General features: G+C 45.7%; 6 protein-coding genes across 6 annotated transcripts; 3 read left to right on the top strand and 3 right to left on the bottom strand.

Annotated features, from left to right (window-relative positions):
• Positions 1 to 705: 705 nt before the first annotated feature.
• On the top strand, positions 706 to 3363 carry AGABI2DRAFT_187010 (hypothetical protein; the record flags this gene model as incomplete). The annotated part of the gene is made up of 6 exons (XM_006463354.1): positions 706 to 773; positions 795 to 1015; positions 1065 to 1211; positions 1262 to 1325; positions 1376 to 1795; positions 1845 to 3363. The coding sequence occupies 6 exons, from the start codon at positions 706 to 708 to the stop codon at positions 3361 to 3363; spliced, it is 2439 nt and encodes an 812-aa protein (XP_006463417.1).
• Positions 3364 to 3879: 516 nt separating this feature from the next.
• On the bottom strand, positions 3880 to 6999 carry AGABI2DRAFT_187009 (hypothetical protein). Its single transcript, XM_006463353.1, has 20 exons — positions 6749 to 6999; positions 6678 to 6695; positions 6431 to 6624; positions 6369 to 6373; positions 6039 to 6316; positions 5951 to 5981; positions 5816 to 5901; positions 5747 to 5757; positions 5662 to 5696; positions 5573 to 5606; positions 5451 to 5523; positions 5279 to 5395; positions 5198 to 5222; positions 5024 to 5148; positions 4944 to 4976; positions 4814 to 4895; positions 4660 to 4762; positions 4481 to 4604; positions 4248 to 4417; positions 3880 to 4200 (listed from the first exon to the last, which is right to left on the bottom strand). The coding sequence occupies exons 1-20, from the start codon at positions 6872 to 6874 to the stop codon at positions 4104 to 4106; spliced, it is 1767 nt and encodes a 588-aa protein (XP_006463416.1). The 5' UTR covers positions 6875 to 6999; the 3' UTR covers positions 3880 to 4103.
• A 534-nt stretch (positions 7000 to 7533) lies between these two features.
• On the bottom strand, positions 7534 to 10495 carry AGABI2DRAFT_194247 (hypothetical protein). The gene is made up of 9 exons (XM_006463352.1): positions 9746 to 10495; positions 9568 to 9693; positions 9196 to 9512; positions 8772 to 9143; positions 8567 to 8714; positions 8478 to 8505; positions 8265 to 8369; positions 8177 to 8200; positions 7534 to 8120 (listed from the first exon to the last, which is right to left on the bottom strand). The coding sequence occupies exons 1-4, from the start codon at positions 10292 to 10294 to the stop codon at positions 8981 to 8983; spliced, it is 1155 nt and encodes a 384-aa protein (XP_006463415.1). The 5' UTR covers positions 10295 to 10495; the 3' UTR covers positions 7534 to 8120; positions 8177 to 8200; positions 8265 to 8369; positions 8478 to 8505; positions 8567 to 8714; positions 8772 to 8980.
• A 334-nt stretch (positions 10496 to 10829) lies between these two features.
• AGABI2DRAFT_194245 (hypothetical protein) lies at positions 10830 to 12955 on the top strand. The gene is made up of 9 exons (XM_006463351.1): positions 10830 to 11033; positions 11083 to 11141; positions 11209 to 11333; positions 11387 to 11507; positions 11570 to 11805; positions 11861 to 12294; positions 12346 to 12416; positions 12489 to 12614; positions 12664 to 12955. The coding sequence occupies exons 1-9, from the start codon at positions 10957 to 10959 to the stop codon at positions 12711 to 12713; spliced, it is 1299 nt and encodes a 432-aa protein (XP_006463414.1). The 5' UTR covers positions 10830 to 10956; the 3' UTR covers positions 12714 to 12955.
• A 296-nt stretch (positions 12956 to 13251) lies between these two features.
• AGABI2DRAFT_208181 (hypothetical protein) lies at positions 13252 to 19699 on the top strand (the record flags this gene model as incomplete). The annotated part of the gene is made up of 32 exons (XM_006463350.1): positions 13252 to 13479; positions 13540 to 14017; positions 14073 to 14489; positions 14545 to 14865; positions 14916 to 15049; positions 15106 to 15222; positions 15285 to 15304; positions 15356 to 15449; positions 15501 to 15507; positions 15563 to 16069; positions 16116 to 16240; positions 16297 to 16327; positions 16376 to 16441; positions 16498 to 17020; positions 17073 to 17332; positions 17383 to 17549; positions 17648 to 17684; positions 17734 to 17855; positions 17903 to 17933; positions 17981 to 18135; positions 18191 to 18223; positions 18279 to 18410; positions 18468 to 18524; positions 18576 to 18732; positions 18781 to 18854; positions 18912 to 19045; positions 19094 to 19160; positions 19217 to 19227; positions 19283 to 19327; positions 19379 to 19445; positions 19500 to 19540; positions 19597 to 19699. 32 exons carry the CDS (start codon positions 13252 to 13254, stop codon positions 19697 to 19699), a joined length of 4761 nt encoding a protein of 1586 aa, XP_006463413.1.
• Positions 19700 to 20445: 746 nt separating this feature from the next.
• AGABI2DRAFT_194243 (hypothetical protein) lies at positions 20446 to 22977 on the bottom strand. Its single transcript, XM_006463349.1, has 12 exons — positions 22809 to 22977; positions 22497 to 22756; positions 22404 to 22440; positions 22298 to 22351; positions 22156 to 22243; positions 21915 to 22101; positions 21529 to 21862; positions 21375 to 21475; positions 21089 to 21314; positions 20886 to 21023; positions 20775 to 20830; positions 20446 to 20718 (listed from the first exon to the last, which is right to left on the bottom strand). The coding sequence occupies exons 1-12, from the start codon at positions 22870 to 22872 to the stop codon at positions 20632 to 20634; spliced, it is 1632 nt and encodes a 543-aa protein (XP_006463412.1). The 5' UTR covers positions 22873 to 22977; the 3' UTR covers positions 20446 to 20631.
• Positions 22978 to 23986: the final 1009 nt, after the last annotated feature.

Genomic DNA, 23986 nt, shown 5'->3' with positions numbered 1-23986 from the left:
ACACCAAGCCCTTGAAGTTACACGCATGACCATCACATGTAGTAGCAACGTTTTGACCGCATTACTGGCGGGTAAACAGAAGGTATTGTAAAGTAAGCGAGATCCATTTTGGAATGTAAGACGGTCATGATCAACGCGCGAAATGCATGGAATGTTGCTTTGTTGCAAGCGCCGATCAAATAAGTACTTATCAAATTCTTCCAGGCCCTCCAGTGCGGCACAAGCTCCGAATTCCCCTGATAGCCATGGTCGATGACCATTGTAGTGAATATTTAGGAAACGGAAAGGCACTGAATGCGACCACGCTCCTAAGTGTCAACGCCCGCTTAACAAAACAATTGAGAAGTATGTCTTGTGGTCGTCGATCCTATGACGAGATCATCTTCCAGCTTCAAAGACAGGCAACAATGTGCTACACATGTAAGTAGTATGCTGAGAAGTTGAATGTCGTTGCATGTTGACTGAAGTTGGAACCAGACGTTGGTGCCTCGGTCGAATTGGTATGTTGCTGATCGTCGTCATGCCTATTGGTCTAATACCTGATGAGTCTGAGCACTGGAATGCGCAGGTTTAGGCACAGCCTCGACTTCGCCCTGCAAAATACGCACGATCACTGCATCATGATCAGAATTCCATCATCTTAACATAGGGCATGTTGCCCACCCATCACTTTATGCCAACTGGCTATCCAGTAGCTCACGTTGAATGTCTACCTCTGCACTCGAGTTTGTTCCAACTCAAGGGGAATTATCTGTTGTAGCCGCCATACTAGAGTATGCAAGACTCAACTCCAGCCCTTCATCAAACCTGGACGGCAATCTACAATTAGACCCGCAGACTGCGGTCGACATCCTGCAGCGTAGCGGTCTCTCGAATGTCGAGTTATCCAGCATATGGACTATCGCAGACGAGGATCAAGATGGCAACCTCTCCGAAAGGGAATTGGCAATCGCCGTTCGGTTGATTGGCTGGGCGCAGTCTGGGAAGCCCGTAAATCGCAGTTTCCTTAACTATTGTATGCCATTTTCTCCTCTTGCGCACTATCTTTTTCTGACATTTGGTAGCTGATGGTCCTTTACCAACGTTGAAGGACGTATGGGAAAATAAATGGAGTTCAACGCCCGTGGAGCTGCCGCCTATAAACCTCCATGATAAGATTGAATTTCATCGAGCTTTTCGGGAAGCCTGTCCTGTCAATGGTCTTCTTGACGGTAAATATCAACTATCAGACTATGTCAAACGTGTGCTTAATGTATCCTAGGGGAAAAGGTGCGGGATATATTTCTCAAAACAAACCTATCATTCAGCCAACTCGATCAAGTATGGTGAGTGCCTTGTCTCTTAACAGCCAGTCGGTACTGATGACGTCTAATAGGAACCTCATAGATACCCAAGGAAGAGGTTCACTAAACAACGTCGAGTTCGCTGTCGGACTGTATTTAATACAAGCTATCAAGACTTGCCAGCTTACAGTGTTGCCGTCGTCTATACCCCCACACATTTATGATCAACTCAGCGTCAAGTCAAATTCCCCCTTTGCTACACCTCGGTCCCCTACGAAGTCGGCACCCTTACCGTGGAAGTCACCATCAATATCAGTTAAGAATGTCGCTACCCAATTTGACCAGCCGAAGGCCGAGCCGCCCTGGGACGTTTCCACCCTCGAACAAGCTGAAGCTGACCGCCATTTCGATACTCTGGATACTGAAAAGTCGGGATTTGTGGATGGTGATGAGTCTGCACGGTTCATGCTCAAGTTCTTCAGGTTACCGGCCAGTGACATAGCCGAGATATGGTTTGTTCTCTTGCGTTAATGCCTCTCTAAGTGGCTAATTTCGTCCTAGGGAACTCGTTGATTTAAGACATGACAACAAGCTAAATAAAGATCAGCTTGCTGTTGCAGTGCATCTTATTTATAGAAGACTGGAAGGCCATGAATTTCCAGCCATGGAACTTCCGAATTCCCTTATCCCTCCCTCAATGAGATCCAGGCCTCAAAACCACATACGGCGCGCATCTGTACCATCTCAGCCTCGCAAGAAAGCCCCACCCCCACCTCCACCAGCTTCTAAGAAACCATCTCTTTCACTGCCAGCATCTCCACTCCTCAGACGTACATCGTCCTTTTCACCATCAGCATCTACTTCTCTTCGCCCTCCAAAGCCCATTGAATCTGAGCTCAAGCATAGATTCAGTATTGCCGTCATCCCCGAAAACACTCCTGCATCAAACTTTCCTCCTGCTAATATTGGCTCCCCGGGTCCTTTTACTTCTTATTATGGCAATGTGACAACGCCTCCTGCTTTCACAAATCACCACTATAATGACCTTCGAGTTCCTACGATAACCGCTTCTCCTTCCCCGCATTCTCCATCCTCGTCATCTCCTGCCGTTCACCCTGATCACGAGATGATGACCGAGTTGAGGGCTGAAACCAAGCATCTTAGAAATCAAGTCGGAGAACTTTTGACGCAGTTGAAGGAAAATAAACAATATCGCGAACGCAATGAAGTTATCAAGGAAGACAACAAGCGCCTGAAAAACCGTCTCCAAGAAATGGAAACAGCGATGAGTCAATTAGTGCAAGCAAACGAAGGGGCCGATCGAACGGAAGAGCTATCACATGAAGTGGCTAGACTCACTCGCCTCCTCGGTGATCACCAAGAAACCGAAGCTGAACTCCGAGACACATTGAATTCCGTAGCGGAACTCACTCAGCAAAATCGGACTCTTGAACAAAACTATGCTGATTTGAAGACGGAGAAGGAGTCCGTCGAGGAGAAACTAAAGGAAAAAGAGGATAAAATGCAGGATTTACAGGTAGAGAAGAATTCGATCGCAACGCGTCTGATAGAGATGGAGAAACTACTTGCGGATCCACAAACTAAGGGTAGCAGTAAACGGGAATTGCAAATGTTGTTGAAAGACGTGACAAAGGAAAACGATATGCTCAAGAATCGCGAGCGACATATGCATCAACAAATGTCGACCATTCTCTTAACGAGTCGGAATCAGGCGGAAGCGGATGATATGAAGCGGGAAAACACGAGATTGAAGTCGGAGGTGGAGGAATTAGAGGAAGTCATGAAAAGGATGCAGGCGACGAGTTCGGATAACCAACTCCAAAGGAGAATTAATGAACTAGAAAGAGAGAAGGAAGCGCTCGACAGACAAGTGACTGAGGTGACGAGACGGGTGAGAGGGATTGAAGAAGTGAGTGAGAGGAAAATCGCGGAGTTGCAGAGAAGGTGTCAGGAACTCCAGGCGAATAATCAGACGCCACGCCACATGCACAATTCGAGTGTGCAACGTGAAGATAATGCACCTCCACCAGCCTACTCAGAAGTTTCGATTCCAACCTAATCCCTTGCAGTGACGGATTGTTCTCGTATGCCTATACCTTGCTGACAACGGACCCTAAGCAACGAACTTTGTGTGTAGATTTTCACTTATCTGCTTTTTATCTGACCACTGTCTAAATTATCTTTCACCGATATAATATCGGTATCCCTGTTTATATATATACCTCGAGCTCAAATGTTTTTATATAGATACTTATTCATTTCCTGTAGCTGATTCAATGTTCAAGCCATTCGTACTACTATTGTAAGTAGGAGAAATTCGAGGCCGGCAGAACCGCAATTCCTGTTCCTACTGCTATCTCCAGACCCATTGGACCCCATGAATCAGCATCACGTCAATATCTTCTGTTCATGTTGACGCAGACGATAAAGACGCATATGTAGCTCCCGGACTTTCGGACGATGTTATTAACAGCCGATCGATACCAACCTTTTTTCAATTTGCGAATGTCATGATCGTTATGAATGCATAACAACCGTAACATTAGGACGTTTTCTCCCCTTATCACACGCCGAGGAGGCACCGGCCAAAAACTGGTTTGACGGATCGGATATGCAATGACAAAATATTCCACTATATGCATATACACATGGTAAAGAAGGTATAAAGCAAGCAAATGTAAACTGTAACATTGAACTGGATTAGAAGGGGTGAAGTCGAACAATTATATCAACGTAAAAGACAAATCGACAGATGAACAACTAACAAACAGGAAAGTGAACGACGTAGCCTGACGACGATCATGAGCAACCAGCAGCGGACATTTTATTCTTGGGCCAAGGCTGCTTGAAACTTTCCCAAGTTGTAAGGTTGAAGTTAGTATAAGCCTCGAGGTAACTGTCAATTATCAGCCTAGATTCAGAACGGAGAAGAAATACACCAACGTATTGATATAATTAGATGTGGGAAAACCAACAGGGTCACATCCTATGTTGATCGCATTTTTAGGCTGATACACCCGAATATAATCGACGCTCATTGTTGTGGGGAAGGTAAGAAGGTCGAAGTCGATTGCTCCAAAGTTATGCGAGAAACCAAGGTTGGCGATGAGGTACTACAAAAAGTCATGACAAGTTATTTAGTAGGAAGCATGCATAAAAATCAGAAGAGGACATACCATAGGTTCCATTGGTATAGGACGAGCACTAATATTAACAAGAGGATCCGCGGCCATACCACCAGAGTATATAGTCCAGGTTGGTTTATCATCGTTGACCCAGGTGATATAACCATTATCAAACCTTACGAAAAAAAGTGAGGTTTTGCTGCAATCAAAAGACGATGAGAGTGCCTTACCCGGGCTTGTATTCAAAAGCATAGATCGCGAAACACCCTGCAGCCAGCTCATAGCAGTCTTGATTCGCGTCGGTAAGAGCACTGGTTGTTTGCTGATAAACACCTTTTGAAAGAATTAGGAGAAAGGGAGTGAAAATGGATCTATAGTACTGACCTCCAACATAAGCGTTTAGCTCGGTAATGTCGGGGTCATAGATCTCAAAATTGTCGGAGGTATTGTGCCACGTATATTGCGCCTGGAATATTCATTGGTCAGAGCACTAAGTTAGCGTAAATCTTCTTACATTATAGGGTGCCCACTGGCCAGACATGGATAACTAAAACTGGTGAGCGAGAATGAGTATATCAGACTGAGGCAACTTACTTGACCTTTGACACCTTGGATCACAGTTGCTTCAAACACATCTATCTCAGGAGCTGCACGACCGACGTAAGTCCCATCACTTCGTACGGGTCCGGGATGAGATTCTCCGGGACATGTACAAGCAGCTGCACGATGGAGTAAGCGGAAGTACACGATTCAGTAAATTGTTCATACATAATCTTTGCCCGGGTTGGAATGACTTGGTAGGTAACGTCCGTTAGACAAACTTAGTGCTCAGCGGGTAAAAGAACCTACTAGTTCATCGTTGTTCGCCGGGTCTCCACCTTGCACTGCTGCCAGTGGTGTTCGAGTTCCTGGAAATGTCTGGTTGGGTAGGGTGCCGACATCACAAGCATCATAAGAGTAGGGCCACTATGAAAGTGTCAAATCTAGCAGCAATATGATTTTTTTTTCATTTAACACGCACTGTGCCTTCCAGGGATGCACCGAACCCGGCTCGACCAAGATTTCCCATTGACCAAACGGCGGGCCAGAGTCCACTGTCCTGATGTTATCATCCAACGAAATGAGTTTCAAACTACAACTTACGCGACTACGTTTGAGCCAGGTAGTTGAACTTTCGCTGGAAACCAGTGAGTCAGCCACGTGAATATATGTCATAAGGGGATGCCTCGTACTCTCAACAATACCACCCGTGAAACAGAATTTGTTCCTTAGACGCTTGTCAGTATTGCTAGCGGGGCCTTTCGAAAGGTACCGTACCATGACTGTATCTGCGCGTTGGAATTTTAGTCAGTGAAGTAACACCGAGAGAGAGGAAAGTCGGCTCACCATGCCCGACTTGTAATCGAGTTCATGATTATTAGCTGGATCAGCTTCCTCGAGCGTCAGGCGAAGAGAACCATTGGCAGTCGTGGCTGCACAAATTTGAGCAAAGAGTAAAGTGTTGCAACCAAAAAGACATACGTTGACCAGGGTCATACCATTCCAAGTCATTCTAGACAGAAGAAGGCAGGGGTAAATACTCAACATGTTCAATGTTGAAGCCACGTACTGTCCCCCAATAGTGCAAATCCACTGCCTCCCAGTAAGGATCATCTCCAGGAAAAAACGTCCGGCCGTCAACGTTAAATTCGTCCGAAAACACCAATACATATTCTTCGTCGTTTATGTAAGATTTCCTCGTATATGCGTCCTGCGGTGTATCCTTGTCAATGAGGCCGAAACTTCCAGGCATATCGGGAACTTGGCCAGTCGCATTTGTTCCGCCAAGATTGAATCCACCCTGGTTGGTTTGTACACTTTTCGTCGCGAATGATATGATTGGAAAGCCTGTTTTTTTTTGTGGATCAGAAGGTCTAAACCACCACTCAAAACAGCATACCGGCACTAATCGCAGGGCTTTCATGAGATTTGTTACGGATAACTTAATGACCGAACACTTACAAGAGCGTTAAAATACCCAAGGAAAGAATAAATAGACATCCCAAGTTGGCTAGTCCACGGCCAGTGAAAATGGTGCCTCCTTGGTCGCATTTCCTATCACGACGCGGATCAGGATTGTGGAGGAAGTCGTCAGATTCTGGGTCATCCATGCGCAGGGGCATTCCCCATGTTGCGGGAGAAGGTGGTAGGGAATACTAGAGGCTATTACTTAGTGGTCGATCACGTTGAAGCAAAACAAGGCACATGCTTTTTCAGATACGGATAGCTAGTCAAAAGATCAACCTCTCATATACCAATGAACAAAGAACCTGCGCTCACCGGTAGACTCAGGGAACTCGGGTTGCCTACGCCGTTGGATCGAAGTGAATTCGCTCTCATGGGGCTGTTGGTCGCAGAGAGGAGACTGGACGTGGAAGTAGAAGCTTGTGGAAATCTACCCTCCATTGCCGCTGGGTATAGTAAAGTATGTGGAAAATAGTCTGTAGCCAACAAAGGAATGTTCGGATAGAGCAGGGAGAAAGAAGGAGTGGACGGGAGATGCAGAGACGGTTGTGCCAGACGTCGTCGTCAGAGGGAAGGGCGAATAGAGCGTTTTCTGATGGCGCCAAAGGGTTGTAGTTCACTAATGGAGATGAAATCCCAATTTTCCGACGTTCAAGTGACAACATGATGCCAAGCCCGGTAAGTGCATATGGTCATCAGCGCTTCATGAGAACAATTAAAAGCCAGTCAGCACCGTTTTCAAAACACTTCTGTAACCCACTTGATTATTTCAATCGCCACTATCATTCAGTTGTAGCGTTCGCGGTAGCTCCGAAGGAGGTCAGCAAATAAACATAAGGCGCTTCCTCATGGCTTGTCACTGTCATCCAGTAGCACAGCAGAAAATCACGGACAACAATCAATGTAAGTTACCAAGGAAATGGAAAACTGCCACTTATGCCTAAGACCGTCCTACGGACTCAATGCCAGGTCAAATGTGCATGACACACGGAAGGTAGAACGCTGGGACTAGTTCTCCTTGTTTCCCAGAATAGCACAAGGTACAATTGTTTAGCGGTAAAGGAAGTGGGGTCACGTTGCATACTAGTGCATTCAATTTCTCACTGAGTTCTGATCAATTCAGTGCGCTTTTCTAGCAAGAGCCTTTTACCAAGTCCCTCTGAATTGGTACACATTATTCAATACATATGTTTGGATCAAAGCAAAAATCAAAACCACAAACTACGAGCAGCAATCAAAACAAAATGCATATCATAACAACAAAATGAACGATCAATTCAAACAGTATCAGACAAGGTCGGGATGCCGAAATCCAGAATAACATGCTGCATCATGCTCGCAGTGCTCCACGGTCTGACCTTCGGAAAGTCCACACCATTTCCAACAGTCCCATCTTCAAAACCAGGAACCATTTTCACAATCCTTGTCTGTCCGCTCATTATAGGTGTAAGTCCAGCCCATTTATTGGTTGCAACTTCTTCACTCGTCTCGCCTGGCGGGAGGGGCGGTTGCATAAGGCTGAAGTACTGACCAAGTAGTTTGGATGTCGAGGGAATAGAAAGTCTTGAAATTATTGGAATGGGCCTTATTGACGCCTTGAAAAAGGGTTCTGTGGCATCAGGCTGCGTTACGCTGAATGTAGTAGTGCCGTCCGGACCGGGCTTGTAGTCGAATTTAGCAACATGTTCTACCCCAATTGGTGAGATTGGCATGGTAATCCAAGTTCATAGTGGAGAGACTAACTCGGGATATTCCAGTTACGACGACCTGGTGAAATGAGTGGAAGCTTGAACAAATTGTTAAGCAAAGCAAAAAAATGAATATAAAATACCGTTTTCAGTTGATGCCTTCGACGAGACGTAGATTCTGGTAATACGAAATGCCGGATCTGCGTGTTCATAACTCCATCTACCGGGGATGTATATCAATTCATCATCTACCAAGAATTATCATCATTATGCAGCCCGAACGTAGAAGTATTGCCTACAAGGACCTTGAGCTTTGTTAAGTAAGGTTAGACTCCAGAAGGAAAATCATGATTCACCGACTGGACTCTCCGTGTACGAAACCAGCTGTTACCACGAAGGGACCTTTGAATTCGGCAATGGGAGTAAGGAAGGAATATACACTTACTTGAACAAGCCCCTGTCCTCCAATGAATTTGCCACCCTGAACTAAAGCTTCGGCTTCATTTGGAGCAGCAAAACCAGGCGGGAATTCCGCATCCTTGGGGAGTCCAGAAAGCACAAACATCCAAGCGCTGCCTTTCAGCTTCCAAGGCCTGAAGGGTCTTAGTCAGGAATGGGACAAGATTCATAAAATGTTGGTAATTCTTTACGGAGGCGCTGATTTGACTTCCGACATTATGACCGTCCTTGAGACCTATATGTCTGGCTGGGTGTAGAGCGGGAAGAAGGAGGCCTGATTACGTTGAAGCGAGCACAGGCCGATGAACTCATGGAAAGATGGAAGGATGGCTTAGTAATCTGAGAGCCCCTGAAATCCAATCAACATTGTCCATTTATGAATACATCTTCATACATCTGGTTAGAGTTTCAAAAGGTCGCCTAACACGCCCATAGCAGTGACGGCAGCGCCTGCACCTGCGCCTTGTACGATCAATGGACGAGGGCTGTAACGTTCAGTGTGGAATAAGACAATGTTGTCCGACCCGCCAAGGGAGGTCGCAAAGGGGTGAGTAACGGGATACCTGATATAATGTTGTTGAGATGATGGAAAACCCGAACAGAGAACAGACGTACTTCTCCAAACCTGCTTTGACCTGTCCATTGACAGCATCAACTACACCAACGAATCGCAAAACTTGACCTTCAGCACTAGCATCTGTGCGGAGTTTAGCGAACTCGGAGTCATGTTCAGGGAGACGAGAGATAAAATCATCTCCTGTAGGGATGCCCTCGAGCGCGGGCGGGATGAGGGAGGCTGTTTGTACGGTTTTGAAGGACTGAAGTTGAGGGAGATTGGTTGGAGAGTTGGAGAATGCAGAGATGGTTCGGGAAAGAATGGTAAGTTTGCGGGCGACGTCAAATCCATTCAAATCATCTGCGGGATGAGGTTCCTAGACAAGGCTGAGGTTTGACGGTTGGGAGAACACATGTAACCAATTGACGTACAGTGTAACCTTTCTCTCGGGCAACAGCCACTACAGAGGAGAAGTCGGGTCCGTTGGGTTTGCCTGTCGAGAATTCATTGAAGATGTAGCTCATTGTGCCCGAGAATACACCTTCTATTTTGACAACCTACAGTGTTGCGTCAGCACCAATAAACTATGACTTTGATCAAATAACATTCCTTATCACCGCTTGCCACAATCTCTTTCAAAGTGTTGATTACGGGCAACCCAGCGCCAACAGTAGCTTCATATAAGAAGCGTCCACCACTAGTTTTGCTGGACTCAAGAATATCCTCAAAAAGTGAGAGCTCCCCGGAATATGCCTTTTTGTTGGGTGTAACGACATGGAAGCCGTTTCTCAGCCATTCGGGGTAGAGAGCAGCTACGTGATCAGATGAAGTGTTGTCGACGATGGCCACTCGTTTGTTCTGAGCGACCAAATCCGAAAGTTGCTTGGTCAAAGCGCCGAGGTCTGCTTTGTTTTGGGACGCAGCAAGAGCTGATTTCCAATCGGAACCAGGATTGATTGGGTTGGTGAGAGTACGCGTAGAGTTGGAGAGAGAGATGAGACTGAAGGGCGAGGTTTGTTGAGGAATGGCTAGTATTTGGTTGACAAGTTCTGAACCGACCAAGCCGACGCCAACGATGGCAACATGTATCCTTGACTGAGAAGCCATAAGGGAATGACGGTGGATGGTAGAAAATGATCGGAAAATGATCGAGGACATGTATGTCCGAAAGATAATGATAGGATAATAGTGATATCAGTGTGATATCCCACTATATGACAGTCTTATCAGTGACCGCGTAAACCCGGTAAAAATTTGTCTTTTGAGTGCAGCGAGGTGACGTAGTTGAGGCCTGGAAATCAGTAGAGTTGAAGCCAGGTTGAAGCCGTCTTTCTAGACTGTTGTCCTACTTTGTTTCCCTTCCTGGGCTACAACGAGGAAAGAGTGATTCCGGTGATTCCGATTCCACTCTCGCACCTTTCTATTTCTGGTCTTCATAGGAGAGCTTCGAATTGATGCCTGATAGGACCAATGTCTTGAATGGAGACGTACGTATCTGCAACTGTCAAGAAACTTTCCGACGCTTTCTTGTTTTAAAAACTTGATTCCCCGAAACACCCGTCATCACCAGTACTGCTCAACTCGCTGGGTTTGAATCACTCTGGGAAACTTCAGAGAGAGAAAGAGTGCGTGCAGCGAGAGCGCGGTATAAAGTGATGGGACCAAACTCTGCCAAACAAATTACATCGAATACTACACCAATATTGTTGCCAACTCTCCTTCGCTGTACTCCTTGTTCGGGGTAGTATCTTTTCAGAAAGCTCCTGGTATTCCGTCTAATACTCTTGACTGTACTTTTGCTTGGTCCTTGTGATTCTGGAATGCTCTCAAAACGGATCATAGCTGTAGCCCGGGGTCGCGGTATCCTCCGTACCAAACCGGTCCTCTCAAAAAGCTGGTACGTAGCCCAATTTGAGGATTCAGTCACACACCCAAGAGGTTACTAGGTCTCTCGCTGCGGGTCATGTAAAGCGCGCCCAATTTCACTCCTCTCGCCTTTTGCAGGGTCAGTCGGCTTCTTTCGGCTTTACTATGTTGCTATGCTTGAATTGACGTTGTATTCACGGATGTAGCTGAGACTGTGAAAGTACCGCAAATGGCGGAATCCATTAGCGAAGGAACATTGAAGACGTGGAACAAGCAAGTTGGTGATTCTGTCGCCGCAGACGAGGAAGTTGCGACTATTGAGACAGACAAGGTTTGCTGCATTCGTCGTCATTCAATTTATCCCGGATGTAACCGCTCTATCAGATTGACGTTTCTGTCAACGCACCCCTCTCTGGAAAGATTGTTAAACATTTGGCCAACGAAGAGGATACTGTCACTGTGGGTCAGGATTTATTTGTCATTGAGCCTGGAGAAGCAGGTGAAAGTAAGTGTCTGGAGTATTTCTTTTGAGCATGTTATGTCGCGGTTGTCTTATGGGTTCTTTAGCTCCTGCCGCTGCTCCCAAAGAAGAGTCAAAACCAAAAGATGCCGCTGAGCCTGCTGACCAGCAGATCAACAAGTCTCTTCCTAAAGAATCTGAGCCTTCAGCTACAGACAAAGTGCAAGAGGCGCCGGCACCTGTCAAGGACAAGGCCGTTGAGAAAACCGCGGCGCCCAAACGTGAGGAGAAGAGTCAGAAAGAAACTCCCAAGCCTGCTGTTGGTTCTCGTGGTGAAACGAGGGTAGGCTTTATATTCCCTCTTGAGATAGATAAATAGCTTATCTCACTGTGCTCAGGTGAAAATGAACCGGATGCGCCTCCGTATCGCTGAGCGTCTAAAGGAATCACAGAACGCCGCTGCTTCTCTGACCACTTTCAACGAGATTGACATGTCTTCGCTCATGGAGATGCGCAAGAAATTCAAGGATTCTGTACTGAAGGAACATGATGTCAAGCTCGGATTCATGGGCGCGTTCGCCAAAGCTTGTGCACTTGCACTCCGCGACATTCCTGCTGCTAATGCCTATATCGAGGGCGACGAAATAGTTTATCACGATTATGTTGACTTGAGTGTTGCGGTTGCTACACCGAAAGGTCTTGTCACGCCTGTGGTTAGGAATATGGAGGGGATGAACTTCGTTGAAGTTGAAAAAGAGATCTCCCATCTTGGTAAGAAGGCTAGGGATGGCAAACTCACGCTTGAGGATATGGCGGGCGGTACTTTCACCATGTGTGTACTCGTTCTTTTATTCATCTGGTTCCCTTGTTAATTGTTGTACAGCTCGAATGGTGGAGTCTTTGGATCCTTGTACGGTACACCTATTATCAATTTGCCTCAGTCCGCTGTACTCGGTAAGTACATTGAATACTCTTTTCGGATACCTATGGACAAATGTTGACATTGTTGATCTTATCCTCTTTCAGGTATGCATACGATCAAAGATAGGGCAGTTGTTGTTGATGGGCAAATTGTTATTCGTCCAATCATGGTTGTTGCGTTGACCTATGACCACCGTTTGCTGGACGGACGTGAAGCGGTGACTTTCTTAGGTGCGCCCATTTGGACCAATACTCTGTCCCATCTGACTTTTTATTGCAGTGAAAGTTAAGGAGTATATCGAAGACCCAAGGAAAATGCTCCTTGTTTAGAGGACTTTAGGATTGGTGGAGGTAATTGCTTTGCATTAGGCGTTTCAAACCTGATATCGGTTTTACTCATATATTGCGTTAATATACCATGACTTTCAAGTTGAGTCATAGTGATTGCAATTGCATCCGTGTTCCTCCATCGCCACCGGGGGATGTCCATGTGGTTCTTGACACTCTCGCGAACTTTATAAATACTGAGAGTTGGTTTCTGTAGAAATTATAAACCATAGATGCTGTTGGGAGTAGGCCTACTGCAAAAATGAGGCTATAGCGCATAGGCTTTGGTAGGGGAGATATCCACAGCTTCTCAAGGACTTAATGGGTAGACGGCCCCCAAGGACCGAAAGGCTAGGATCAGGTTTGGATATGCTTAGTCAGCGAGATTTGATCTTCCTTTGGTTCACAGTTTGAAAAATATCTCGGTTCCTCGTTCTTCGGTAAGCGCGTCTTCTGACTCGGCAGGTTTGTCCGTGTTGAGATTAGCCTCTCATAAAAACTGTGCTGGACGGGATTTCGAGTCTGTGTCTTTCGTTCCGGAATGCCTCGTCTTGAATTCGAAATCTCCGTGGCCCTGGTCGTCAGTGTCGTGCTCAGTGGCATTGTTCTATGGATCACCAGAGAAAAAGAGGGGAAGGTTCAATTACCTACGCACGTTGACGACGAATCCCTTGGGGATGGCTTTCTTGGAGGGGATCCCTTTGATGTTACAAAACCGGAGGACGTTATAGACGGTTATCCCATTGACGAGGACGAATTCTGGAAAAAAGTGAGTGCAACATAACCACTTGGCTCATTGAAAGGCGTTGAACTACTACTTCTACTCTAGATGCAATGGTGGAAATTGCTTATGTCGATATTTCTCGCAATCGTTGTGTGCATCGACGCTGTTAGTCTAGGTTGGTCTATAACCAGCAAGGACCCACATATTATTGCGACAAACGCTTTATGGACTGTCTTTTCCGTTTACCTCCTCATCCTCGCTGTTCTATCAGTAAGACAATTGGATGCGGTCAAACATGCCCACTCCATTTACCATATCACTGCTCTCTCAACATTTACCGCTTTACTATTTTTCACTGCTGCAATTCTGCCGGACACACCACAGCCTGTGGCTACAAGCACATCAGAACATGTACCTGCTGGATTATGGTATGCAGCACTGGTGCTCTATGGACTGGTTTCTATGATCTCGATTACTACACCACTCGGTCCGAGATTACATTTTTCTCCGGAAAGGATTTATGCAGAGAAGGATATCATGGCAATTACAAACAAGGACGAGGAAAACGTTTGTGGCGCCGTTGGTATGTTTCTTAATGTCTTCCTTATTAAAGGAGATTAATCAAACATGTATCTTAGGTGCATCTGTATGGGATACCCTTCTCTTTTCATACACGACAAAAGTTGTCATGTTAGGCAACACTGCTGAGACTCTGAATATTGGTGATCTGCCGATTGTACCAGCAGACATGCGTGCCACATCCAACTACGCCGCAATGAAACGCGCAATACGGGGGGTGGGGTTGCGTATTGGATCGTGGTCACCCAAACCGGGGTCTGGATGGGGATTGGCATATCGTTTGGTAAAATTGAATACTGTTCCGCTCACTGCTGAGCTCCTTTTGGCTTCAATTTCGGCCATACTATTCTATACTCCCGCTATATTCTTGCAAAGGCTCGTGGCGTATTTGGAAGTGGATAGTGAAAGGACAAACATTCGCTGGGGTTGGGTTCATGTTTTTGGTCTATTCATGGCGAATGCTGGGACATACTTGGGTGAGTTCTTTATAGTCGCAATTTCAAAACTTTTTGGAATTAATAATTGGTACAGTCACCGGTCAGTTGTGGTCCCTAGCTACTACTACGATACAAGTCCGTATTCGTATCCAGCTCAATTCTATCCTCTTTGCCAAGACACTCGTTCGTAAAGACGTTGCTTCATCAGCACCAGCACCCCAAGAGGATACAAATGATAAAGCTGATCAGGAACAGAAGAAGGAGGACGAGGACGACTTCTCAAGCAAAGCTCAAATCATGACCCTCATGACGACAGACGTTGACAGAGTCAGCGAATTCGCGTGGCATCTATTCTCCCTAGTCGATGCACCTATTGAAATTGCTATCGGAACCATCTTTTTATATAATTTATTGGGTGTGTCCTTCCCTCTCGGTTCGACTAAGTGGTTAACCTTTTGTTTTTAGGTGTTTCTTGTTTTATTGGTCTTGCTGTTACCTGTCTATTTTTGCCTATGAATCATTTTGCCGGAAAGATCGTTGTTGTTGCGCAAGAGAATCTGATGAAGGCACGAGATGAGAGGGTGACATTGATGAACGAGGTGAGTATCTTCGAAGCTGTATTTTGGAATACTTTGGGTAAACCAGTCTTGCTTAGATTCTTGGGGGTATCCGGATGCTCAAGTTCATGGCTTGGGAACGTAGTTTCGAGGCTCGTGTACTCAAAGTTCGTGAAAAGGAGTTAAAGTACCAAAAAATGAACTATATCATCGAAGTGAGTATTTTAATTGAAAGTATGTTCATCGGTTTCACTCACGACTTTGTTATGAAATGTAGACTCTGTGGAACGGTATCTGGTGAGTGATTTCCCCGCAACACTTGTAAAAATGGCTTCTTATATGACACAGGAATGGGGCTCCCATCGTTGTTACGCTTGTGTCATTCTGGCATTTTGCTATTGTTCGACATCAGGTGCTCACGCCTTCCGTGGCATTCACTTCAGTGCGTATCGTGATTTAGGATAAGGATTTTCTCTGATTCAAGCACATTTAGATAATGGGTAGCTATGACTGATTGTCCATCCATCTTCCTGGGCTCGCTAATGGGGTTTATAGTGTTCACGGAAATGAAGTTTGCGCTCAGTGCCCTACCGGAAACTTTTATCAACATGCTACAAACTTTGGTTTCCCTTCGTCGCATCGAGAAATACCTCAATGCGGACGAGGTGAAGCCCATTCCACCTCTTGATAAGCAAAGCAAAACTATCGCACTACAATCTTGTACCCTCACATGGCCCCAGGATCGCTCCATGAGAAGCGCAGCACCTTCTCTTGCCCCAACCCCCAAACATAAATTCACATTGACCGATCTGACTATGAGCTTCCCTGAAGGGGAATTGTCTCTCATATGTGGCAAATTAGGTTCCGGGAAGACACTTTTGCTATTGGCGCTACTCGGCGAATCAGACATCCTAGCTGGGCAATTGCTTTGCCCTCGATCCCCTCCAGATTCACTGGCTTCGTTTGCGACACATAGCTCTGTTTCAAAGGAGGAATGGGTAGTACAAGGAGCAACCGCATATGTGCCCCAAGCCGCTTGGTTAAGAAATGCATCTATCAAAGGTGGGTATCTCACATAAGGCGTTGTTAGGATTGCTGATTTTAGTAGACAATATCTTGTTCAATCTCCCTTATGATGAGGAAAGATATCAACAGACTTTGGAAGCCTGCGCTCTTTTGAGTGATTTGGCCATTCTAGAGGATGGTGATGAGTCTGAAATTGGAGAACGCGGTGTGAGTGTCACGGATCGAAGTGTCAATGATGCTGAAAGTTCTAACACCTTGTCTAGGTCAACCTTTCTGGAGGTCAGAAAGCTCGAGGTACGTCTATTCGTGTGTGTTTATACGTTCCTTTCTCAATTCATGTAGTCTCGCTCGCACGAGCTGTCTATTCCCGTGCATCTGTACTTTTGCTCGACGATGTCCTCTCAGCTGGTAAATTGTGCTCTTCCTCTACGATTCTTCCTCTGACACTCACTTCGGTTGTGTAGTTGACGCCCATACAGCGAGTCATCTCTATACTGAATGCCTCAAGGGAAGCTTGATGCGTGGCCGAACCGTCATTCTGGTTTCCCATCACGTTCAGTTATGTGCACCCGGCGCTAAATATATAGTCGCGCTCGACAACGGCCGGTCGCAATTTGCAGGTGGCTCTGAGGCATTCTTTGCCTCTCCGGTTGTCAAAACATTGCTTCAATCCACCGAGTCTGACTCTGCAACGGACGGGGAGGAGAAAGACACGGTGGCCAAGGCTGAAGAAAGCGTGCTGACGACGATTGAGAAGGCTGCTGAATCGAGTTCTTCCGCTAGTTCAACTATCGCACCGGTCGTTGCAAAAGAACGAAAAGCTCCGAGAAAACTTGTTGAAGAGGAAAAGCGTGCGGTCGGACGTATCAGTCGCGACATTTGGGCAACGTATATCCAGGCTTGTGGAAATGGCTGGTATTGGGCTCTTTTTATATTGATCCTTATTGCTGCGGCTCTCAGTCCTGTGCTTGAGAATTCCTGGTTGAGGTATATTCTGTATCACTTCTTTTTCTACCCAGATGTTAAACCTAGACTTTAGATATTGGTCAGCGGAGGCGATGAAGGCGATGGAGGCCGATCGTGAAAGTCCGGTTTTCTTTATCACTGTTTATACGATCCTCACAGGGATCGGTTTGGTGATTACCACCGTTCGTTGGTTCGTCCTGTACCGTGGATCTATTCACGCTTCAAGGGTCTTGTACCAAAGACTACTAGAAACAGTTTTATTTGCGCATATCAGGTTCCACGACACTGTCTCCAGAGGTCGGCTTTTGAATCGGTTTGGCAAGGATTTTGAAGGTAAGAGTATTTGCTATACTAGCGTCTCATGCTTTAATGTTGCGTGATAGGGATTGACAGCAGTCTATCGGATAACTTCGGTCGAAGCATCATCTACGCTTTATCCGCCATAACCACCCTGATTACTATCAGTATCATTGGTGGGCTCCCCTTCGTCTTCGCCGCTTTGATTTTAGGTGCACTCTACTGGAATGGCATGTTATTGTTATTGTTTTCCGTTGACATTCAATGCTAATTGCAGTCATGCATACTTTCCACAGTGGCTAAGGTGAGCCAGCCACAGGCTTTTTCTGGCTTCAATTGAACATCTGTCAGGTTTATGGTCAAACTTCTCGTGACATGCGGCGACTAGGTTCGTCAGGATGTACGTTACTGTTATCATCTCACTAACCGTCTTTTAGACTCGGTTACGCGTTCGCCACTATATTCCATTTACGGAGAGACCATTTCTGGGGTCACTATTATCCGTGCTTTCGGCGCCTCGTCCAAATTCCTGAGGGACATGTTGCGATGTGTCGATACGGTGTGTGTTTTGCCTTTGTCAGTGCCGGCAAAGCTGACATTCTATAGAATTCGAACCCATACTACTGGATGTGGGGAGGTGAACATCTATTTCAACGATTTTACTTTTATTCACACGCTTCCTAGTCAATCGATGGCTATCTGTGCGGTTCAATCTAGTATCCGCAGCTATTGTTGGTGCCACTGGGTTGGTATGTCTTGTGACTCCCAGCATATCCGCATCCTTCGCTGGTTTCGCCCTCGCATTTGCCTCAACAATCACCGGTGACTTGTTGTTCATGGTACTGGTTTTTCTTCATGGCCAAACTACTGCCGCTCACATACATTTTCAATTAGGTTCGGCGATTCGTTGGTTTGGAGCAGTCAATGGTCTGTCTGAACGACTCAAATGCTCAGCGGTTTAGACTCAATCTACCTTCCTCAGGTTGCTCTGGAACGCGTCAAAGAATATTCGGAGTTGAAACGTGAACCACCTGAATTCATTGAACCCAGACCACCCGCTTCTTGGCCCTCACGTGGCGCCATCAAGTGCGAAGACCTTGTTATTCGATATGCTGTGAGTTGACGTGGATATATATACTTGATTCTGCCTTATACTGAACATTCCTGCCAGCCTGACTTACCTGATGTCCTTCACCGTCTAAACTTCCAAATCATCCCTGGTGAAAAAGTGTGTCGCAACAGGTTATAGCACCCTAAATCACCTCTAAATTTGATCTAGGTTGGTATACTGGGACGCACAGGATCCGGCAAGAGTACTCTTGCTCTCTCCTTTTTCCGCTTTGTAGAACCAACTGAAGGCCGTATACTGATCGACGAGCTGGATACAAGTCAAATTGGATTGACGGATCTGCGAAGCCGTCTGACTATCATCCCTCGTAGGTCCTCCGTCTTTAAAATGATCAATTTTCTCATTCTGTTTGCAGAGGATCCTACCGTCCTGAGTGGAACTCTCCGGTCGACTCTTGATGTATTTGGCGAATATGAAGACGCGGACATCGTGAGTATTTGAGCCATTCAAGCAGATACAGAATCTCTTGACACTACCATTTTCAAGTACGAAGCGCTACGCCGCGTCCACCTAATACCTTCAGCGGATACTGCACCAGAAGCCGCAGACACTGTCAATACCAACGTATTCCGTGATCTCGATTCCGTTGTCTCGGAAGGGGGTGAGAATTTCTCCACAGGGTATGGTTTTTACATCTATGTGTAAACCAAACTGCTTACTGGTTTTAGAGAGAAGCAACTTCTTTGCATGGCAAGAGCCATTCTTAAAAGGACAAAAGTCCTCGTCATGGATGAAGTACGTGATTTCAGAGTTAATCATCGGATAGTTCTTAACATCATTGCGTGAATCAGGCAACTGCAAGGTGCGGATACAGTATTATCCGGACAAGATACAGCCACTCACTTAATGGTCCTCAGCGTTGACTATGCAACTGATGAGCTCATTGGCAAGACTATAAGACAGTAATAAGTTTTACCCCGCTCAGCTCGAAAAGAAACTAACCAAATCCTCAGAGAATTCGCGGATAGCACAATACTCACTATTGCACATCGACTAAGGACCGTAATTGACTATGATAGAGTAAGTTTTGAGATAGTGATAGCTTTCGTCGGAGAACTCATCCGTCCTTGTTAGGTCATGCTTCTAGAGGATGGCCGGATCATAGAATTTGACAAGTGCGTCCAAGTAGAAATATCGGAAACTAAGTATATTTACTCAGTCATTACTACAGGCCTACTACTTTATTATCGGATAACACCTCAAAATTCCACTCATTATGCAAAGCAACAGGAAAGGAGGAATTCACGATGCTCAAGAAAATGGCTGGGGTGTAGAATTATAAAGGCAACTATCGAAGGACCGCCTAATCTTAGCCTTGTCAACTTCACCTCATCTATATGCCACGCTTATACACATATCTAAATATCAAATTTGATTGGAGGTTGGCGACGTTGAATATTCAGCACTGATCATTGGATGAATATCAAAGACAAGGATTGTGGAGATCACTCAAGGCCTCCAATATCGAGCTGAATACTGTCCACTCACGCCGATCCCTTGGTTTGATTTAGATATATGAACCATAGAAAATACCTGAGGGAATTATTATCGAGGATTGCTTCAACAATCTCCATTGTATAGATTCACTGTTCGAAATACTTGTTCATTAGTCTTTGCAGTGCCATAAGATGACAGTCTCCTGAAAGCGATAAAGGCCGATTCGGTTCGTAGAACAGTAAGTCTGACCTCGTAGCAAGTGAAATCGCATTTCGAATCCTGGGCTAGCCCACATGGGTCCACTACTACCTTCATCTCAGTGCTCGCGTTTGTATATTAATGCATCCGCTAATGGCAGGGACGTTTTAAATCTCGCCTAATCTTTGAAGCGGAGAATCCGTGTCAGCTATGGCATATGCCCACTTCACGTCCACAGACGAAATTCGGGGTGCTGCCCTAAGTATGACTCGATGTCTCATTCTGCAACCAAGTTATTGGAAGATGAAGTTCATTGTTCCAGGAAAGGAAATCGTTAACTTAGATCTGTGAAGGCTTGGAAGGCTCTCAGGGATGAACGCTTGAACTGTTGTAGTCAAATATAATTCGCTGAAAGAACGGACCTCGGAATAGTACCCGTGATATTTAGATACCTCATGTAGAATATTATACGAAATGTAAGCCAAACATAAAACAGACAAAAAAGAGAGAACAAAGGTACACAGTCTTTGCTTTACACTTTGTGGCACGGTCTTCCAACATATATCAGTGATCACATAGGTGACCACATCTTCTCCTTGATTACATCGAGAAGGCCAGCGTCGCCCAAGCCCCGTAGAGATTCATTACGATCTACTCCCTACATTCTCTATGTTAAGCTCACATGTGTCTATCACGTTGAGAAATAGGACTGACCTCTCGCTGAGCCGCTTCAATTACCGCTCTGGCAATGTGCATACTAATATCCCGAACTATAGAAACGTTTAATCCACGTGCTAGACACAAAAGTAACTGAAAATGCCTTACTTCGTTCGATACGTGGATACAACAGGCCTAGTGCACGTTCCTCGTCGGTCAGGGAGTCAGCCAAACCGAGAGATGCAGCCTCAACCATGGCATCAGTTACAGATTTGACACGTCCTATGATTGCACCAAGGCCAACACCTACCATAGAGAAGTTGCTGTGAGATACGAGCATTTTTTATTCTTAGTGATTTAATGTAACGTACCCGGGAAGATATACATGTTGTTTCCTTGACCGGGATAGAGGGTAGAACCCTGAAATTCTTGTTCTGGGAAGGGCGAACCAGATGCAAAGAGTACATGACCGTTAGTGTGCTCCACGGCGTCATTAAATGAACATTCTGAGAGTCGAACGGGGTTCGAAAGTGGGAAGATAATTGGACGAGCATTGATGGAAGCCATGGTCTGAATGACTTCTGACGTGAAGGCACCCTGTTGAAGAATTTATATCAGCCATCTCTTGTCGCACCATTAGCAAGTAACGAGGCTTACACTTATGGTCGAGAGTCCCAACAAAGCAGTAGGTTTCACGTACTTGATGATATCAACAAGGTTTGTCATCGGTGGGCCGCTGTAATCATCTCGGGCAAAGTCTATTCATGAAACGTGAACTCAATTGAAGCAAAAAAAGCATATGAAGGCGCACATTTTTTGTGTTCGGCAAGGCGTCCACGAGCATTGTACACTAGACCTTGAGAATCCACGAACCAGACGCGCCTGCGAGCTTCCTCTTTGGGTAAACCTTGAAGAATGAAGAAGCTCATCAACTGCTGAGCTACTCCCACACCTGCCGATCCAGCACCAAAGAATAGTATGCGGTGTGAGTCTAATGGATTTCCCGAGGCGGCCGAAGAATGCTTGGCTGCGTTAAAGAAGCCACTTAGAACAACGGCTCCAGTTCCTTGAATATCGTCGTTAAATACCGGATAAGTGTTCCGGTAGCGCTCAAGATACTTAAAAGCATTATCAGTGGAGAAGTCCTAAGCAAAAATGGCGTTAGATACGAAAAAGTGTAAGGTGAAAATTACTCACCTCAAACTGGATCATCAACTTAGGGAAGGCAACCGACATTTCGTACATGAATTCGTCCATGAATTCGGTCATCTCTTGGTCTGAGGCGCGCTTCTGGCGCAGCCCAAGGTAGAGAGGATCTTCGAGGTACCTCTCAGTATTGGTGCCGAGATCGAGGCATATTGGGATTGTTGACTCGGGCCGGATACTGACAATGGAAGTATGAGATACACCGATATGAAAGAGTATCGATTAAACTTACCCGGCTCCTGCGATATAGAGAGAGAGTTTACCAATAGCTATTGGCATACCATTTATACCGAGGTCACCGAGTCCGAGGATCCTTGACCCTGTAAATGATACCTTCAGCCAAACAACATAGATCGTCTTATCAATGTTTTCACCATCTGTTACAACACTTATTCTCGCTTCATCGATCTTAGGCCAGTTGTTGATCACTGTACATCCATAAGAATTTCCCGAAGGTTGTCTGATATGTTAAACGCGTACCTTCATGGATGTTTCCCTTATCCTTAATGGAAACGAACTGAGGGAACTGGTTACCACGCCACTCGAACATATGAATTGCCAGAAAACACGCACCAAGCCCTCAGGACGCCTATAGATGTGTGAATATTGCAGACATGCATCTCCAACGGTGGGCGTATAAATGATAGGAGTGAACTCCGACATATTCTGAAGACAGAGCTTGTAAAATACATCGGGGTCACGGTCCTTGAGTGCAGAAAGGTAAATGTATTTTTCAATGCCTGAGGTCTTAGACCTGAGTTGGTTGAGGCATCGTAAAGCATGAGTTGATGCATCAAGTGCGGGTGGCACGAGACCATGCTTTGGTTTGGGCGCTGCACGATGTGTAGGTAACCATTTTTCAAGAAAATAATGAACAAGGCGTACGCTGGGGCATCACTTTAATTTTTTGCACTCCATTGGTCCAGTATGGCGTAAGGATGATGGTCATGGTGGGATTGGCACAAGTGGGTGAGAGGGGCGAACACTTGGAAGGTGAAAAAGTTGGTCCAGGGTCTAGATAAACAAAAAAAAAGAACAGAAAACGTGGGGGTCTAACTAAAAATTAGAAAGGTTGGGGTCAGGGAAGCAATTCAACTGGGGGAGCCCACCTGGTGATGGTACCACCTAACTGAACGCGGATGCGCGGTAAACCGGTAACAACTGTTTGTCGCCTAGATATATATATAGTAGTAGTATGTAACGAGCCATAACAAAAAACATGCTTACTTTCATGATCAATGATCATGCACATGCACATCAACGTTTTCACCTGCAGGACAGGTTTGAGATAATCTTCAAATCACCTACAACCTGCAGCGCTTACAAGTTGGCCCTCAAGGTATAGGGAGCAACAACTAGATGTGCTCGTCTTCTGTATTGGATGATAAAGAGTGCGATCCTGGAACGATCCTGGAACTCCGGTCAACGACCTTTTAGTACATCGAAGCACGTGTATGAGTGCTCTTTGACTACAGATTTGGACGACCCTCATTGTGCGGTTTCAAAGGCTTTTTTGGCGCTCCAAAACTTAATCACATTTCGTTGGTCGGGTCCCTAGACCGGGAGTTTGAGGGCCCTATAAAATGTATTTGCAGATGGGAAGAGCCATAGCAGCCGGAAGACCTTGATCTCGAGTCACACCTGAGCGAGCCTTGCCAACTGACTTAGTTTGTCCTCTGGATATGTGTCGGATGCAAAACTTGACTTCTTAAAATCTTTTGATTTCTATCGACGACTATACTCGTTGTTTCAGGTTGCCATGTCACAAATTGTACTTGATGAGATTAAAAGAAGCAGAATGCAATATAGCCCATTTTGCCAAAATTTGCAACCAAAGCTGGGGGCCAGGTGGCCTCTGGTGGCCTAGGCTACGACCGGCGGCGCTACTTATATATATATGTGGCGGGCCATCAGGAAAATGTGACGAGAATAGATATGGTAATGACTCAGATAGAGTTCATGAACTGTATTGACTTTCGCAAAAATTGAAAGTCTTCTGACATAGGTGTTCGATAGGTGTTTACGTTTCGAAACTCTACAATTTTGCCAATTCAAGAAACTCC

This window comes from Agaricus bisporus (assembly GCF_000300575.1).
Source record: "Agaricus bisporus var. bisporus H97 unplaced genomic scaffold AGABI2scaffold_8, whole genome shotgun sequence".
NCBI classification, from domain to species: Eukaryota; Fungi; Basidiomycota; class Agaricomycetes; order Agaricales; family Agaricaceae; genus Agaricus; species Agaricus bisporus.
Note: the sequence above shows the minus strand (reverse complement) of the source record. Positions and strands in the feature narration are given on the sequence as shown.